Genomic DNA, 17,748 nt, shown 5'->3' with positions numbered 1-17,748 from the left:
GAGCAGTACTTTCTGAGTGTCTAGAAATGTCAAGGTGGGGTCAAATACTGGGCACCATTTCACACAGGTGGCATTTGTAAATACCTGCTGCACAAATAAAAAGTGACTGGCTGTCACATTGTTGGCTATTTCCACTGAAATGCTCATGTTACCAAGTATTTCTGTCCCAAGAACTAAAGTGCAGGAACCATCCGCGGGGTAAAAGTTCAAGGAAAATGTTATTGCATATCAACAGCAGGGCCAAAATCCGAGAAGATCCAGGAAACAAACTAACAAGCTGATACATAAAAAAGCAGATGGGCAAAAGATGGGCAGCCAGTTTAAAAATGCCAGCTGCATAAAATGCTGTGTGTTATTTGACGACCAGCAATGTTTAGCGCTACAGGTCATGCCATAGGTAGTTTCTGGATTTATTATTGCCACCAACTCAGGACTTTTTGGGTGGCAGAGGTGAATTTTTACCAGAAAGAACCTCCCCTTTGGTACAAGTCCGTTCAGCATACTGTAATTTACATTTCCATAGCAGATCTTTAAAGATTAAACATATCTGATCCGTAAGTGACATTCAGCAACACAAGCCCCACTTCAATAGTTCCTGAAGTACTACCACCAGATTAGAAAGTTTTTATTAATTTATATTTAGATATTTATATTTAGAGGGTTAGAACTACAGCCTAAAATATTGTCCTAGTTTCCTCTTATAGAAACACAGATAAAGAAACTCTCCAAGAGTCCCTTTGGGCAAAAAGGGGATTAAGATCCTCGAAAAGTTCTTGGTCCCAGACATAAGTTCACACAGTAGAAAGCAGCTCTAACCTGCTTAACACCTGCACATATTGGGCCTCCTATAAAAATGCACATCACATTTCCCTCAAAGACTTCTCCAGGAAGGTTCTTGGACTGGTTTCTGAGAATGAAATACAAGTTATGGTGGAAACAAGCCATGTGATTCTAATCATTCACACTTATCTCCCACTGAGAAGGCACTGTGTTTTGTTTCAGCTCAATAAATGAGACAAATGACAAATGTGGGGGAATGTCAACTCAATTAAACAAACTTGTGTTGTATACTGTCTCTGTGACACAGACAGTACAGATATCACAGTAAACAGACTACTGATCTGCAGCCTTATCCACAAGCCAACACTGAGTGCATGGTCATCTGAGGTAGAAGCACTTGTGGATGAGATAATGTGACTGTGAATCAGATTTCATATAGCTGTACACAGTTCAGGAACCACACAGGTGTAGGTCTCTTAAAACACTTATTTATGAAGATAACTCAAGTGGCCTCCCCTCTGCCTACTAAAGTATAAGAGTGCAATCTGATTACCTCTACAAGCACCGATTCTCATCTAATCAACTGATACTCTGTTTTAACTCAGTATTCATAAAAAGCATAAAATAAAAACATTTAGGTTTATGTGCAGAGAATACACTTGCTTACTTTCCTCCCCAAAAGTGTCAACCTCATGTGTGGAAGGGGGAAGAGACAAAACAGCTCTTCTCTACAGCTTGATGGCTGATGAACAGAATAACCAAATCAGATATCAAAAGAAAAAAAAAAAAGGAAAAAAGTCAAATAAAAGAGGTATTATAGTTACAGTGCAAAAAGATGAGAAATTCAAGCTTAATACAAAAACATAGCACCAAAAAAAAAAAAAAAAAAAAAAAAAAAAAAGACAAGAAAATGCATGCAATTATCTGAGGTATTCAAGTGAAAAAAGGGCTTACTGATGACAGGGAGAAAAAAAAAAAAAAAGACATTTAGCGAGAAGCAAAATTTGTTGGAACATAAAGGCTGGTATCCTTATTCATAGGAATTGACTTCAACCTCATAGTGTCACATCTGCTATAGCTTTGGTAGTTACGGGATGTGAGGAACACTAGTGCGTTGAAATGAAATGGCCTGTTTTTCCCACAAAGACTGTTTTTGAAAAGATTGTGTGTCCTTACACAAAGATCCAATTAGTAGAAAAGTGTGCAGCATATTGTACGTGTGATATGTCTTTTACTTCTATCAAAACTGGATGATTCGCTCCACGGAAAGACATTTTAGTGTGCAAAAATGACTGATTCAATTTCATCCATTCTTGGTATAAAACAAGTTAAACCTGATCTCCAAGATAATGCCATAAACATCTAATCTTTCTCTCACACACTCTAGATATATCCATAGATTTAGAACATTTATAGAAGCCATCCAGTTGTCATGGTTTATACATAAGCTACGACAACATGCAACCTCAAGTGCGGTAGTTTAAATTACAGTAACTGGGAATGTTGAAATTCCTATCCGTTTTGCAGGATATGAGGGTGAGCCTTAGCATCTAAGGCCAAAAATATCATTTATGTTTTTTATATTTTTTTTATATATATTTATATACTTTGCTACGAATATGATTTTGGTGTCATTGTGACCACACAATTCTCAAAATAACAGACCCTAAAGGAATAAGTGCAAAAATGATTAAGAATACCATTTCAAGACAGATTTCAGACAGAAGTGCCACAAGGTGTTTGCTACTGTGGTGTCTGTTAGCCACGTCTGCCATTAGCGTTTACAAAACCGCTTAAAAACTGACTGGCACTAGTGCACAGGCTGAGGAGTTTAGCGTTTTTTGTTTTTAATCTTTTCTTCCTACATACTTTGATTCATACCTTTGATTGAACTATATACAATCTAATACTACACAATAAGCATAAACCTCATCTCACTGACACAGAGGTTAACTAACAATAAGAAAAACAATTTGAGGAACAGACATTGCGACCTGACCTTTTTGTAAAATATTTTGCTAAATGTTAATAAAGCACTCATGTGATTACACAAAGCAGAGAGGGAAAGTAAAGATTGTGTTTGCGCAAAAAAAATAAAATAAAATTAAAAAACACATTAACGTGAAATCTTTTCAGAGTCTGCTTTTTATGTTGCATCTCCACAGAGTATTCCCTGGCTGCCTTGACTGTTCCGTTGCATGCAGAAGATACAGGGCTAGCATCATGTTGTGTTGGGAAACTGACGTTGCTTTATCTCCATTAGCGACAATAGCATGGGTGCTAATGGTAAGAGCTCAGATGAGGAGCTCAGTTGTTTTGGACCTGAGGTTGATTGGCTTTGAGGCTGCGCAGAGCTCTTCGTGCCGCTGCTGACTTGGCGATCCGGTAGCTGCGGCCAACTCCTTTAAACTTGCCTTTACCGACGACCTCCACTGTCACACGTACCTTCCCATCGTACGTCCTCTCAGCAGGGCTGAAGACACAGGATGGATAACAGTGATTTATACTTTAGATACTCTTTATTTAATTTTTCTATTAACTGCAGAAAGAACAAGGCACTTATCTGATAGTATTTCCAATTTCTCCAGTTTCCACAAATTTCAAAAATACGGGCTCGGTTTTCAGTCAGCATTTATCTTGTACTACTTGTGTTTTTTTTCTTTCCCCTAGTTAATATAAAAAAAATGTTCCAGCGACTCAAGACTGGGTGCTTAAAAACAGATATAGTCAGAGATGGGCACAAATGTTTGTGACTTGGGCATCTGTGCTGTTGAAAATGTTCACATTCTGATCCTTCTGTTTGGACTCACCTTAGGGGCCTTGCACAGATCTTGTCAGCTCATGTGGATTTCAAAAGGGCAGAAACATTCTATATTATAATCACTTAGCAGTTTCAAAAGTTCATGATGGAACAGCTTCTGTTATGTGATTTGTCTTGTTTCAGGCAGTTTCTAGGTGTGTTGTGCAGTTGAAAAGTGTCAATGACTTAACGTGTTCTACCACAGTGTTTTAAGTGTTGCAACGCAGTTTACTACTGCTTTCATGCAGAACATTCGAGATCTGCAGGTGTCCTACCTTTCAGGGATTTCCCTGCCTATTGAAAGTGTCTCCTACATCCATGCAATTTATAAGCAATATCCTGGTAATCTGATTTTTTTTTCTTATTGCCGTAAGTGAACCTAAAGTGCCTTTGTGCAGACATTTTACTTTAAGAAAGCAACATCGTCTAGCATTAGTAGCCTGGCATCTGGTGTGACATAGACAGTAGAGAGTGTAGGGCACATGTAGGGAAAAGTTGCAAAAACTGCACAGAATTCAGATAAAATCTGCTATTAGTTAAATTTACGTGGACTGGCATTTGTCATCACGGAATCCTGAAGGGACTGTTTAACAACGACTGCACAAGCAAATATAAGCAACTGGAAATACGCAAAAGTCAGAGAAATTCTGAGGTTTTGTGAGCTATCATTTCAAACCCCTCTCATGGGATTTTCTAACACTCAGCCTTTATTCAGTTGGTTGCCACTTAAATTATGTTATTATTTACAGTATTTAAATTTTGTCAGTGGTGATTGCTAATAATCTTGTTATTTGCACAACAAATGTTAATTCACAACAAATAACAATCCAACATAACTATAGCAAATGTAAATTTTGCCCCTCAATTAGATTAAAATGCACACAATTTTTAAAGACCAAGTACAATACAATAGTAAAAGATTTAATGCATCTAATTGCGCAGCCCTACAAACAAATGTACAGTAACAATTTCTTGTTAACAAAAATTCCAATTAACCTCAGGAAAGTCTATTATGATTGGTCTGACTTTAATTAGTTCATTGTTTTATTACATCTAAAGATCAACTACAATAAAATTAAGTAATGATGTCCTACCTGAACTTGGCAGTTTCTGGTTCCATCTCAAGCAGCTCCCTCACAGGAGAGCGGGGCACATTGGCTGAGAATTTCTCTGTAGTTAGCAGGAGGTGGAGGGTCAGTTGAGGTGAGGATGTTCAACAATCATGGCCCAAAAAAGATATAAAAATATAAATGTGCTGTCCTCACCTATAAGTGGCCTCATCATTGGATAATACACTTGCCATACTGTCTCCAGTGACATCTTGCTGTCCATATAAATTGCTCCAGCTAGCGACTCAAAGATATCTCCCATGGCCTTAGGGACCTCTATGTCCTCCTCTTTCTCTTCATCTTCTTCAGATCGTCGAAGCTGGTCAGAAAAAAAAAACAAAAACAAAAAAAAGTTTACTTTTTCCTTGTTTCTACCTATTCAAATATTTAAGATGTAACTACACAGTCAGACAATGTTCTTATTTTTTGTTCTGTTAATATGAAATGTAAAAGCCAGTGTCTTCTTGTGCAATTCCCAAGTCTGGATAAATACAGAGGGATGTCTCAGGAAGGGCATCCGACATAAAACACGAATTAAACATGCAACTTATGACTTCCACACCGAATCTGACTTTCGTACCCTTTTGGTCAGGGTTAACAACGACCGCGCCGGTGCTGTTATTTTGCTACTGTTGGTCGAAGTAGGAGAGGAGGAAGGCATGTTTGTAGACATGTATGTCTACGTGTATGAGCCAAGACTTTAGGACAGACATTAGGGCCTTTGAATGTTGGGACTATGACAGGAAAGGCTAGAGAGTTGGTTGACATGATGCAGAGTGGGAAGGTGGATATGGACAAAGTGGAAAGGCAGCAAGGCTAGAAGCTTAGGAGCAGTGTTCAAGTTGTTTTACCATGGCTCGGATAGAAAAAGAAAAAGAGTAGAAGTTATCCTGAAAGTATGTAAGGAATGTTCTAAAGGTGAAAAGAGTATCAGATAGGTTGATGAGTCTGAAGCTGGAAATTGAAGGAATGATGTACAATGTTGTTAGTGGTTATAAACCACAGGTAGGATGTGAGTTAGAAGAGAAGGAGAAATTCTGGAGTGAGTTTGATGAAGTGACGCAGAGCATCCCCAGAGGTGAGAGAGTGGTGATTTGTGCAGATTTCAATGGTTGGTGTTGGTGAAGGGAACAGAGGTGATGAGAATGTGATGGGCAGGTTTGGTCTTCAGGACAGGAACAGAGAAGGACAAATGGTGGTAGACTTTGCAAAGAGGATGGAAATTGCTTTAGTGAACACTTTCTTCCAGAAGAGGCAGGAACATAGGGTGACATATAAGAGTGGAGGGAGAACCACTCAGGTGGACTACATCTTGTGTTGACATTGTAACCTGAAAGAGATCAGTGACTGCAAAGTTGGTAGGGGAGAGTGTAGCCAGACAACACAGGATGGTGGAAAATCCTGTGTGACTCAGATGGTGAGGAAGATGAAGAGGAATAATGGGTGGATGTTGTGTAGTTTCCAGGGAGGACTTGAGACAGGCTCTGGGTGGTTAGGAGGTGCTTCGAGATGACCGGACAACTACAACTAATGTGATCAGTGACTCAGAGGACTGAAGAGAGTAGACAGGAGTGCAGAAAGGTGAAGGTAGAGATGATTTTTAGTAGAAATATTATATATATTTTTTTATTTTTTTATCCTACTGAAAATCATATTTCTAAGTTGTAGCAACAATTATGTAAAATACAAGTACTTTGATTTTTACAAATTTACTTAACAGCCCATTCCAATCCCCAGCTGCGCAGTGCCGGTCCTAGCCCGGTAGAAATTGGAGTGGGTTGTGTCAGGAGGGCATCCGGTGTAAAAACTGTGCCAAATCAACATGTGGACAACGATCCACTATGGAGACCCTGAACTCACGGGATAAGCCGAAAGGACAAAAACCAAAAAACAAAAATGTACTTATGCTCTGGTTACTCTAGTCACAAATAAACCCTCTAAACCCCCTGCATATCGGTGAAAGTCAGTGAAACTATGGTTCTATGAATTCTCACCTGATTTATATTTAGATGTGACTAACAGATATAGTGTTAACTGTTGGGGAGTGTGTTCAAGATGATTGAATTTTAATTTTAAAAAAACTTACAGTAAAGGTGCAAAATTAGCAGTCGCGTGATGCCATATTACTGCCGCATATTTCTTTTTTTTTTCTCCTCAGCTTTTTACCAGGGTATATTTATGTTTTTGTGTGCTGTCCCTAAGGCATAAATGTACTCAAGCAGAATGAGAGGAAATCTGATGCCAAGATGGCCATTTCCAGGCAAATTAAATCCAACTGCCTTTTTCTCCTAAGCACTAAAATTACTGGAATATAAAACAGATTGATAGAAGCTGACTGCATTGTTATACAAGCAAATATGTCATGAATGCTGACTATTATTTAAAGGGAAAACTACAACAGGAAATATCAGGTTTCTTTCTACAGGGCTAATGTCCAGTGCTGATATTAGCTTATGATCTGTAGAAAAAGGTCTCACCTCAGAGTCCATGCCTTGCATCTCATTCTTCTCCAGCTGAAACTGCACAAAGTCATCAATGACATGGAAAAGCTCAGGGGAGATGGCCTTGAAGTACTTGTGGTAGTCGTACTTGACAGCCAGGGAGGCAAAGATGGTGTTGTTGACGAGTGCTGAACGCAGGTCGGTCAGCACACCGGGAGAATGCTGCCGTGGGTCTTCATAAAGGTGCTTCGTTATGAGGTAGTCTAGAATTGCATCACCAAGGAACTCCAGTCGCTGGTAACAATCTAAAACAAGAGACAATGTCTAGCTTGTTTCACACTAGTGGTTAACTAAACTTCGACATTATTGTCATGATGTTAAGTCTGCTGAATTAGCTGACAGTTTCTGCATTCTTAGATGTACACAAAGCTATCACTGCATGCTCAGTTATCGCTTAATAGTTCTAAGGACGGTTAGATCATTATTCTGACGTATTTATGATCAATACCAGATTAAAAAAAAAAAACATCTGGGGGTGTACCATGTCTGTGTTGAGCTTTGACCAATTTATGACAATTGTGAAACAATCACATCTGGATGCTTTGGGCAACATGGTGGAAGAGGGGTTAGATCTGCCGCCTAACAGGTGGCAGGAAGGTCCCCCGGTTCAAATCAACTGGCTGGTCTATGGCCTTTCTGTGTGTAGTTTGCATGCTCTCCCCGTGCTTCTGTGGGTCTACTCCAGGTACCCTAGTTTCCTCCCACAGTCCAAAGACATGCATGTAGGTTAACGGTTGACTCAATTGCCCCTAGGTGTGAATGTAAGCATGAATGACTGTCTGTGTATATATTTCTGTGTTGGACCAAAGAAATGCTTCTTTTATCCATGCACTGGAATCCTAAAATTCTCCTGACTTTGTCCAGAGGCAGTGTATGTGACAATGCAAATGTCTGAGTGAAACACTCCCAAGATTTTTTGGAAGATTCTTTACCCTTTCTTGCACAAAGCCTGGATAATTTGCGTTGTGTGTGTTATCTGTATGTCAAGCATGCTGCTCTTTCCCAAACTGTCAGGGGCATTAAAAGCAAAGCAAACGGCATCTTAATGAAATTGTTATCAGCCACTGCCACATCATCTTTATTTTTTCACAGCTCTTATGTGCTGTAAACAAAATATTGTTTCCCACATCATACTTTTTCTATCATGTTGTGCCTCCTTTATGGGCCGACTCTTCACTGAAATTAAGCAGAGTCTCTCCTTCTCCCGCTGTGTCTAATGTGTGAAACAACTCTGGGTAATGTCTGAAGGGTATTTCTCTGGAAATTATACAAAGTTCATATGTAAAGGAGGGTATACACTGGCAACCTGTACAGGGTGTACCCCACCTCTTACCCCCAGACAGCTTGGACAGGCTTCAGCCACGTGCAATCCTGCATAGGATTAAAGCTTACATATAAGGAGTAGATGGATGGATTTCGGCCATATTAGCTTGTAATGGGAACAAAGCCTTAAAAGTGTCTTCCGAGAATCACAGCTATTGCACTGGCATGCACATTCCTTTGACCTCACAGCTTTATCTACACCATGATGACTTTAATTTCACTTCAGTTTGAAATATTTTAAGTCTGCATTTGGGTTAAATTTCAAGTCAGATGTGTCAACCCAAAAAAATTTACTTTTTTTTACTTTTTAAGCTACAATATCTTTTTTTTGTGGTGAAAAACATTTGAACATAACTTCACTTTACTAACCGCCATTCTGACCTGTGATGGTGTTGTAATGGTAGGAAGCATGGGTGAACGCCTGCAGGAGGTAAGCCTTGTTCTGAAAGGTGTAGTTGATTTTTCTTTCAAAGTTCTCAAAGCCGGAAATGAGGTGGTTGAGAGTCCGTTCTGCATCCGGATGGTCCAGCATGCAGCGCGGTGGGATTTTCAGCCAACCATAGCACATATCACTAGCCTTAGTCTGACTGCTATGTAGCACTGCTTCTGTCAATGCCCCTCTATCCAATGGTAACACCTGTATAAACAAAAAAACTCAATACAACCATAAACCCACTTAGATACATTAATAACTTATATTATAATACTTATACCTCCATTAATTTAAATGGTCATCTATTCGTGTAAGTATCGCACTGTATTGTGACATCATGCATCGTTGTCAATTCATGCTTCAATAAACAGAACAGTGTAGGAGGTCAAGGCTCACCTTAAGGCCTAGTGAGCAGAGGAACATCTGGGCAGCTCTCTCCCCACAGCTGGTTAGGTAGCAGCCCAGCAGAGCTTCCACACAGTCGGCAATGCTCTTATCTGCAATGCACTGCTCTGTGTGCAGGTCGTAGGAGATTGACTGCTTACCAAGCTCTGTGCCGCAGTTCTCCTCTGATGGATTCCAAAACCCTACCACAAAATCATCCTCCTCTCCAGCCTTGCTCGGGTCTAGATAGCACATAGCATCCCAAGAGCTGTAATCAAACTCATCAGCAGAGGGCCCACTGGGCACAGGCTCTGAGGGGTAGTGGGCCGAGTTGGGATGGAGGGGCTTCTTCGGGGCCTTCCATTCATACTGAGATTCCATGGTATGGGAAGAACCCGAGCTCGGAGTCAGAGGGGGAGGGAAGACACTCAGAGAGATCTTTTTAGCAAATGCACCAGATCCCAACAACATGTTGTCGATGAACTTTATGTGCTCTTTGTAATACTCCAAATCATCCTCCATGTTGACCTCATCCTTTGGCTCATCCTTCAACATCAGCTCAGCGTCCTCGTCCACCTCCTCACCCTCATCATCCTCATCATAGTCATTCCCAGATCCCCCGTTGGCTAGAAGCTCCTCTTTAGCCTAGATGATGGACACAGAGGAAGGACAGCAGAGTTCAAGGAAAACATGAAGTTGTGGTTAAGTACTGACCTAAAGAATCATTAGGACCTCAGGCATCTCCATATAAAAGAACATCCCTGTGGTGGAGGAAACACCACCAGCTGGCTTTCGTGTAGCTAAAATGTAGAGGCTGCTATTAAACAGTGGTCAGAAGTGGTCATTACACCAATTTTTTTTAAACTTGTGACTTACTTGATGTGTACAAAAGCAGAAATTTGAATTTCAAATCTAGCACAGCTTTAAAGTCTATGAAGCTTGTGTATCACAATGTGTTTTACTGCTTATTTAATTAAAAGAGAGCTTGTTCTCTCTACTACTGCCTAGTGTTCTGTTAGGTCTAGTAGAAATCGCCCAACCCAACAACATAGATGTCCCTTGTACCACGACCACTTGTAGGGTTTTTGTTCTCATTTAAATGTTGACTCCTGCACTTTTAGTCATAGTGGTCTGATTTACTACAGGGTTGAGATAAAAGAAAAAAAAAATTAAATTATAAACGTTTCATGCTCTATCTATAGTTTATGGATAAGCTGTCTGACCGCAATTGTGTCTTAAAAGCTGATCTGCTTGTCCTGGATGCTAAAGAATGACAGATCAGTGTGTATGTAGGAGTAGAGTTTAGAGTTAAATGTTTTAAAAGCAAAACCCAAACCAGATGTTTTCCCAGATGAGGTAGAAGCCTGCCCTCTAGTGACCTGACTAGTAATATATGTGACAACTAAATAGACCTATGGCAAAAGCCTTAACAGAGAAATTCTTATTTTAATCCTAAACCCTAATACGGCATTTTGTAGAGGTTATTATTGAGAAACAAGCCCTCACTCTGGAGATGCACAGTTCCAACACAATTACACAGCAGAGATATTAAAGTGATGAACAGAGTGAATAAAGCAGAGCAGTTATAAGGAATCCTACTAACCTCCTCTGAATCCAGTTTGTCAGTGCTGCTCTTGTCCTGGTTGACCACATAGCCAGGAGGCAGCCAGTTAACAGGGGGGTCAAAAATGGAAACCACCATTCTGCTAGGCAGCCCCTTCTTTTTCCCTAGACGATACAGGTTACAGTTGCTCACCTAGGCAATAGCGAGACCAAAAAGTCAGTTACACATTTGTAATTAGTAACAAACTACAGCCTTACAGCAAGTCTACAGACCCTGGTTTCATTACTTGTTGACTGTGAACAATTAAGGAGAGCACAATTTTCTGCTTACATTTACCCTGATTTTGTGTTAACCACAGACAGTGAGATGTCACCAAGTTTACATAAGTTTGTATTCTGACAGTTGAACAGCTGTTTGATAAATTGGTCATACTGACACCAAGCTTTGTGACCAGTTTTAGTAAAATCTTAGTAAAGTATAACCTTTCTGCTCAAATCTGTTTGTAAGCAGAATTCCTACAACTGCTGCATGAGCATGTACAATGCACTAAGCTCTATTCACTAAGTAATGACCAGCCTCACCTTCTTGCTGCGCATGTAGCTAAGCCGTCCCTCATGAGCATCAGGGTAGGTGCAGAACAGGTATGTGGTGATGGCATGCTTGAGAAACGAGTCACCAAGCATCTCCAGCCGCTCCAGGTTGAAGCCGTCACTGGCATTTGATAGGGTTAAGGCCTGCAGAATGAGGCCTGGATTGGGCCCCAGGTTTTTGGGGGAGTCTCCTGCCTGGGCTCTGTCCCGAAGACCAGCAGCAAGGTCAGGAGAAGGTGCAGTGGGAGCGCTGGAACCCATAGCTGAGGTAGCTTTATTTGTGTGGTCTGAGGTCCCCCCTGGTGTACATTCATGACAAACTTGTGGAGGACTGGAGCTGGGCTTCATTAAGCTGAGAGATGGCTGCACAGGAGCTGAGGTAGTGGTTTGTTTTGATTCAGGGCTCTGCAGCCCAGGTGAGCTGGGCTGGGAGAATTGGCAATTGTCATGTTGGTGAAGGTGCTTATCTTGGTGAACACTTTTGTCACCATCTGCAACTACGGCAGCGCCATTAGTTAGGTTCCTGGTGCAGGTGACATCTCCAGGCTTAAGGGCTGTGAGGGGTCCTTGCTCAGGCCGGAAAGAGTGGTGACTACTGGGTTGTGTTAAAGAACTTGGGTCAGGTGTTACAGTCTCTTGATGCTCACAGTGATGCTCACCATCCTCGTTGCAGGATTCAGGACAGGAGATGAATGTTTTGCTATCAATAGATCTCTTCCAGCCAAAGTCTAGGTTTGGATACCTGTAACATACAGACCATCATTATATTAGAATGGTGGAAAACTGTTCTAGAGTTTACACACCAGTGGATGCCAGCAACCACTTTTACTTTCGGAGGACACCATGTCTGTTGGTTCCAAACCTAAATTGTTCTACTTACATTGTTCTACTGACATTAAAGACATCTTGACATCAACTTGACTTCAAATGACCAGGTTCATATACGTTCTTTAATATGAAAGTAATCCAGTATATGATATCTCTACATCAATAGGTAAAATGCAAAAATTAGCTGCTAAGAGGTAATTCAGCTACTTATTAAGGCTTAATACTTACAAAAAGCCCTAACATGAAGTGGCATAAAGTTGTAGTCCCACTAGATAACCTAAGCCTTAACTATGTAATTCTGTTGTATTGAATACGTTGCAGTTTACTACCAAGTAAATCTAGAGACGGATATAGTGTTTATAGCTCCTATAAAATTAACTGATTATATTAGGGTTTAATGGAAAAGTCCAGAGTTGATGTGGAGGATCTTAACTGTGCTAATCCTGGACCTACCTTTTTTTAATGGGATCATTTATTGACTATGGTGTATCATTACTCAAATGCCCACAGACCCCGCCTAGACAGTCTTAGGTCAAGTCACCACAGTCTCAAAAAATCCTGCAGGAAATACTGCAAAAAAAATCCATTCACTTATAAAGATGTTTTGGAGCTAAAATGTCAAGGCCTCTCAGGTTCCAGTTTGTCCAATGTGGGGATTTGGTGCTTTTCTGTGTTTACCACTAGATTGTACAGATAACAAAAGCATTTAAAAAGGTTTTGTTTGAATGTTTTTTATTTTTAGTAAATAAACTTATATGTTGTGTAGTGTACGTCTGTATAAGAGACCTGAAGTCAAGTGGAAGGGTCTCAACTCCTACTCCAGCTTCAATAGCTGTCTGGGCTCTGAGTTCCTCAGCAATCAGGAGACAGTGGAGGCGGTACAGGATGCTGGGCAGGCACACTGCTTTCCTCCACAGGGAGGCAGGGATGGGGTGAATGGCACACAGCTCTGGCACCAGGATCTAACAAAACAACACTACATTTAGACTGAGACTAGCAATTCACTGAGTCCTTCATGAGAAACTTATCTGTTACCCTTGTAACAGAGCACCAAAATGGGGGAGGCTTTAACCTCAGATTTCTTGAAAGACATTAAAATTGACTATGTACAAGAAAAGAAATGAGATGAATGTCTTTGTGTGGACTAAAACTAACAATAAAATGAGATCAATAAATTGTGTAGAATGTAAAAAAAACTTTATGCAAAGCCTAAAACCAAATCTAAACAGAATCTAAATTAAGTACTAAAACTCACATGATTACTTAAATGTGTCTAAACAGAGTTTTAGACCCAGAAATACAGTTCCAAAGACCCAGAACACAGTGATAGAAAAAATAATATCAATATCAATATTAATAATAAATACAATAATAATATTAATACCTGTTTGTTCTGCAGACTTTCCCACTTGGCCTTCCTCTTCTCTGCACTGCTGAGTGGCAGGGCTTTGCCCTTCTGATTAAGGTGCCGAGGGGTCAACAGGTTCAGTCTGAACACAATAAAACAAAAGTTCCAACTTTATCTATGTCTAAAATTGCATGTACAAAATTAAGAGGTTTATATTCAGAGCTTTAAAATGCTGCTAATAAGAATCAACAAAGATGATCCAATAGCCTCATATATGTGGGGCAACTATAAATCTGAAAACTATGATCGACAACGGGGTTGGTGGCTCAGTGGTACCAGCAGTGGGTTGAGATGGAGAAGGCAAGGAGTTAGAATCCCATCCCACCAGGTGTGGCCCCACCCAGCCACCAAGGGCAACCTTGGTGAAGGGCATCCAGTGTAAACAAATGCCAAATCAACGTACGGAACATGTTCCGCTACGGTGACTCCTGAAGGGTCAAGCAGAAAGGTGATCTATTCAACTATGGACAACAGAGATAATTCAATTCACAACAAAGTCATCTCAGGGCAAATTGCATAAAAAAAGTCTATGAAGATAAATAAAGAAACCCAACAAGTCCCGCTTGAGCAAGCCCTAGGCAAACTTGGAGAGGAAAAACGCCCTTTAACGTAAGAAACCTCCAGCAGAACCAGACTCAGCTGGTCATCTGCTTTGACCTGTTGGGTTGAGTGGATAGTGGACAGAGAAAAGAAAGGAGCAAGAAAAAGCAGGTTGGTAGGACCAGTAGCTGTGCACTGGAAAACACACAGCTCCAAAGCTGGGGACACCTGCAGAAAGGTACAGAGAGAGGGAGAAAGAAAACTACAGTAGAAAAAAAAAAAAGACAAAGTTAGTGACGTACAGTTGAATGGTCAACTGGGATGAAATGGTACTATGAGGTCTTCTATGTATGATTAAGCCCTCAGCACTCTTACTTCCCCATTTTGGATTAATTAGTAATTTTTAAAGGAGTTACTAAAATTGTAGCTATTAGGGAAAGAATTCACCAGATCCTCCCCCCAAATATTACAGATAGATCTTCATGTACAGCAGTGCTAGAGTCACCGATAAGGCCCCAATCCCTGTTAGACTGCTTTTTACCCATAGATCTCTCTGAGCTAACTTCAATTATTACCTCATCTAAACCAACAACCTGTCTGCTAGATCCTATTCCAACTAAGCTGCTCAAGGAAGCTTTACCCTTAATAGATAAGTTCATATTATATATCATCAATCTATCTTTAGAAGCAGGCTATGTACCACAGGCCTATAAGGTAGCTGTAATTAAACCACTACTTAAAAAACCCTGTCTTGACCCAGGTGTTTTAGCCAATTACAGACCAATATCTAATCTCCCTTTTTTTCTAAAATAATTGAAAAAGTAGTTGCAAAACAATTATGTGACCACCTTTATAGGAATAATTTGTATGAAGACTTTCAGTCAGGATTTAGAGTTCATCATAATAAAGAAACAGCATTGGTAAAAGTCAAACGATCTTCTTTTGGCCTCAGATAATGGGCTAGTCTCTATACTTGTTCTATTAGATCTTAGTGTTAGCATTTGATACCATTTGATACCATTGATCACAACATTACAGAGACTGAAACATGAAATTGGGATCAAAGGAACTGCAATAGGCTGGTTTAAATCTTATCTGACAGAATTCAATTTGTTCATGTTAATGATGAATCCTCCATACACACAAAGGTTAGCTATGGAGTTACACAAGGCTCTGTGTTAGGACCAATACTTTTTACTTTATATATATATATATATATATATATATATATATATATATATATATATATATATATATATATATATATATATATATATATATATATATATATATATATATATATATATGTCTCCTTTAGGCAACATAATTAGAAAACACTCCATAAATTTTCTCTGCTATTCTGATGATATCCAGCTATATTTATCTATGGAACCAGATGAAATAATAATAAGTTAATAAAGCTTCAAGCCTACAAGACATAGAGGCCTGGATGTCCCACAATTCTTTACTTCTACATTCAGACAAAACTGAAGTCATAGTATTTGGGCCCAAACATGTCAGAAATATGATGTCCAATAATATTGTTACTCTAGATGGCATAAGTCTGGCCTCCAGTATTACTGCAAGGAACCTTGGAGTTATTTTTGATCAGGATTTGTCCTTTACCTCACATATAAAACAAATCTCTAGAACAGCCTTCTTCCACCTACGGAACATTGCCAAAATTAGGAGCATCCTGTGTCAAAGTGATAAAGAAAAACTGGTCCATGCATTTGTTACTTCTAGTTTGGACTACTGTAATTCCCTACTTTCAGGATGCCCAAGTAACTCCCTAAAGAGCCTGCAATTAATCCAAAATGCTGCAGCAAGAGTGCTGACTGGAACTAGCAAGAGAGATCATATTTCACCTTCACTAGCTTCTCTCCATTGGCTTCCCATTAAATGTAGAATAGAATTTAAAACCCTGCTTCTTACATATAAAGCTCTGAATGGTCAGGCTCCATCATATATAGAAGACCTCATAGCACCACATCATCCTAGTAGACCACTTCGCTCTCAGAATTCAGGCCTACTTGTGGTTCCCAGAATTTCAAAAGGTAGAATTGGAGGCAGAGCCTTTAGCTATCAAGCTCCTCCCCTTTGGAACCAGCTCCAAGTTCAGAGTCGTGAAGCAGACACCCTCTCTCACCTCTCACCCGTCCACCCTGAGCCTGGTTGTGCTGGAGGTTTCTTCCGTAAAGGGAGTTTTTCCGATCCACTGTTGCCTATGGGTTGTTCCAGGGGGAATTGTTGGGTTCTCTCCATACATCTTTATAATCATGACTTTATTCTGTAAAGTGCCCTGAGATGACTTTGTTGTGAATTGGCGCTATATAAATAAAGTTGAATTGAAAAAATAATTTAATTAGGGCATCCCCAAGAGTAGGGAATTACAGTAGTCCAACCTAAAAGTAACAAATGCATTTACTAGTTTTTCAGCATCACTTTGAGACAGGATGGTCTTAATTTAGTTTTGACAAAGTTCCTTAAGTGGAAGAAGGTTGTTCTAGGGATTTTTGTGAGGTAAAGGACAAATCCTTGTCAAAATTAATTCTGAGGTTCCTCGCAGTAGTACTGGGAGCCAGAGATCTGCCATCTAGAGTAACAATATGGTTGGAGAGTATTTTCCTGAGATTTGTAAGCCCAAATACTATGACTTCAGCTTTGTTTAAGTTTAAATTGTAGGAAATCCAAGCCTATATGTGCTGTAGGCATGCTTAAAGTTTGGTTAATAGATTTTTATCATCTGATTCCATAGAAAGATATAGCTGTCACAAGTGTAGCAATGGAAACTTATGGTGGTGTATAAAGGAGTCATTTAAAAGGAAAAAGAATTAGTTCTAACAAGAGTCTTGTGGAACTCTATAACTAACTTTTGTGCACATGGCATATTCATCATTAACATGAACAAAATGAAATCTATCTGATAAATTGGATTTAAACCAACTTAGTGCAATTCCTTTACTTACATGTTCCAATCTATAATAAAATGTTGTGATTAATGGTGTAAAATGCAGCACTAAGGTCTAACATAATCTGAAGCCAATAGAAAATCGTTGGTGACTTTTACCAGTGCTGTTTCTGTACTATGATGAACTCTAAATCCTTCCTAAAAGATAAGGGACAGGCTATATGGTTTGGGTAAGCTCATTTCTTTTTTGACTTTATAAAATTCAAATTTTCTGTCATGACTCCTGAGCTGCTGACCTGGAGGAGGTGTGGTCTACATCCAGGAGCGGCTGGTTCAGGTTAGACAGGTCCAGGTTGTACTTGGTTTTGTAGTACTCTGCAAAGGTTTCGTATTCTGGTGATGGAAACTTGCTGAGCGGCGTCAGGTCTGTGTACACATCTGCAACGTAGAAGCGATGAGGCTGGTCGAAGTTACGATACCTGAGACAAGAACAGTCAAGTGATCATGTAGCCCAAGTCACTTTGTTCTGTATACATGTACAAAGTACAATGTAAATCAAATTCTGATGTTGTCAGAT

General features: G+C 39.8%; 1 protein-coding gene across 1 annotated transcript in view; it reads right to left on the bottom strand.

Annotated features, from left to right (window-relative positions):
- Window positions 1-608: 608 nt before the first annotated feature.
- dicer1 (dicer 1, ribonuclease type III) overlaps window positions 609-17,748 on the bottom strand; it is a 40,024-nt gene continuing 22,884 nt past the window's right edge. Inside the window, exons 20-30 of the mRNA XM_067479434.1 lie at window positions 17,468-17,650; window positions 13,697-13,802; window positions 13,099-13,274; window positions 11,476-12,226; window positions 10,934-11,086; window positions 9,343-9,975; window positions 8,895-9,150; window positions 7,167-7,435; window positions 4,846-5,008; window positions 4,675-4,750; window positions 609-3,253 (exon numbers count right to left, since the gene is read on the bottom strand). Coding sequence (XP_067335535.1) covers window positions 3,088-3,253; window positions 4,675-4,750; window positions 4,846-5,008; window positions 7,167-7,435; window positions 8,895-9,150; window positions 9,343-9,975; window positions 10,934-11,086; window positions 11,476-12,226; window positions 13,099-13,274; window positions 13,697-13,802; window positions 17,468-17,650 — 2,932 coding nt within the window. The 3' untranslated portion in view covers window positions 609-3,087. The remainder of the gene's footprint in view (window positions 3,254-4,674; window positions 4,751-4,845; window positions 5,009-7,166; window positions 7,436-8,894; window positions 9,151-9,342; window positions 9,976-10,933; window positions 11,087-11,475; window positions 12,227-13,098; window positions 13,275-13,696; window positions 13,803-17,467; window positions 17,651-17,748) is intronic.

The sequence above is a fragment of the Channa argus genome, chromosome 16 (assembly GCF_033026475.1).
Source record: "Channa argus isolate prfri chromosome 16, Channa argus male v1.0, whole genome shotgun sequence".
Classification (NCBI taxonomy): Eukaryota; Metazoa; Chordata; class Actinopteri; order Anabantiformes; family Channidae; genus Channa; species Channa argus.
This window is presented reverse-complemented; position numbering and strand designations above follow the sequence as displayed.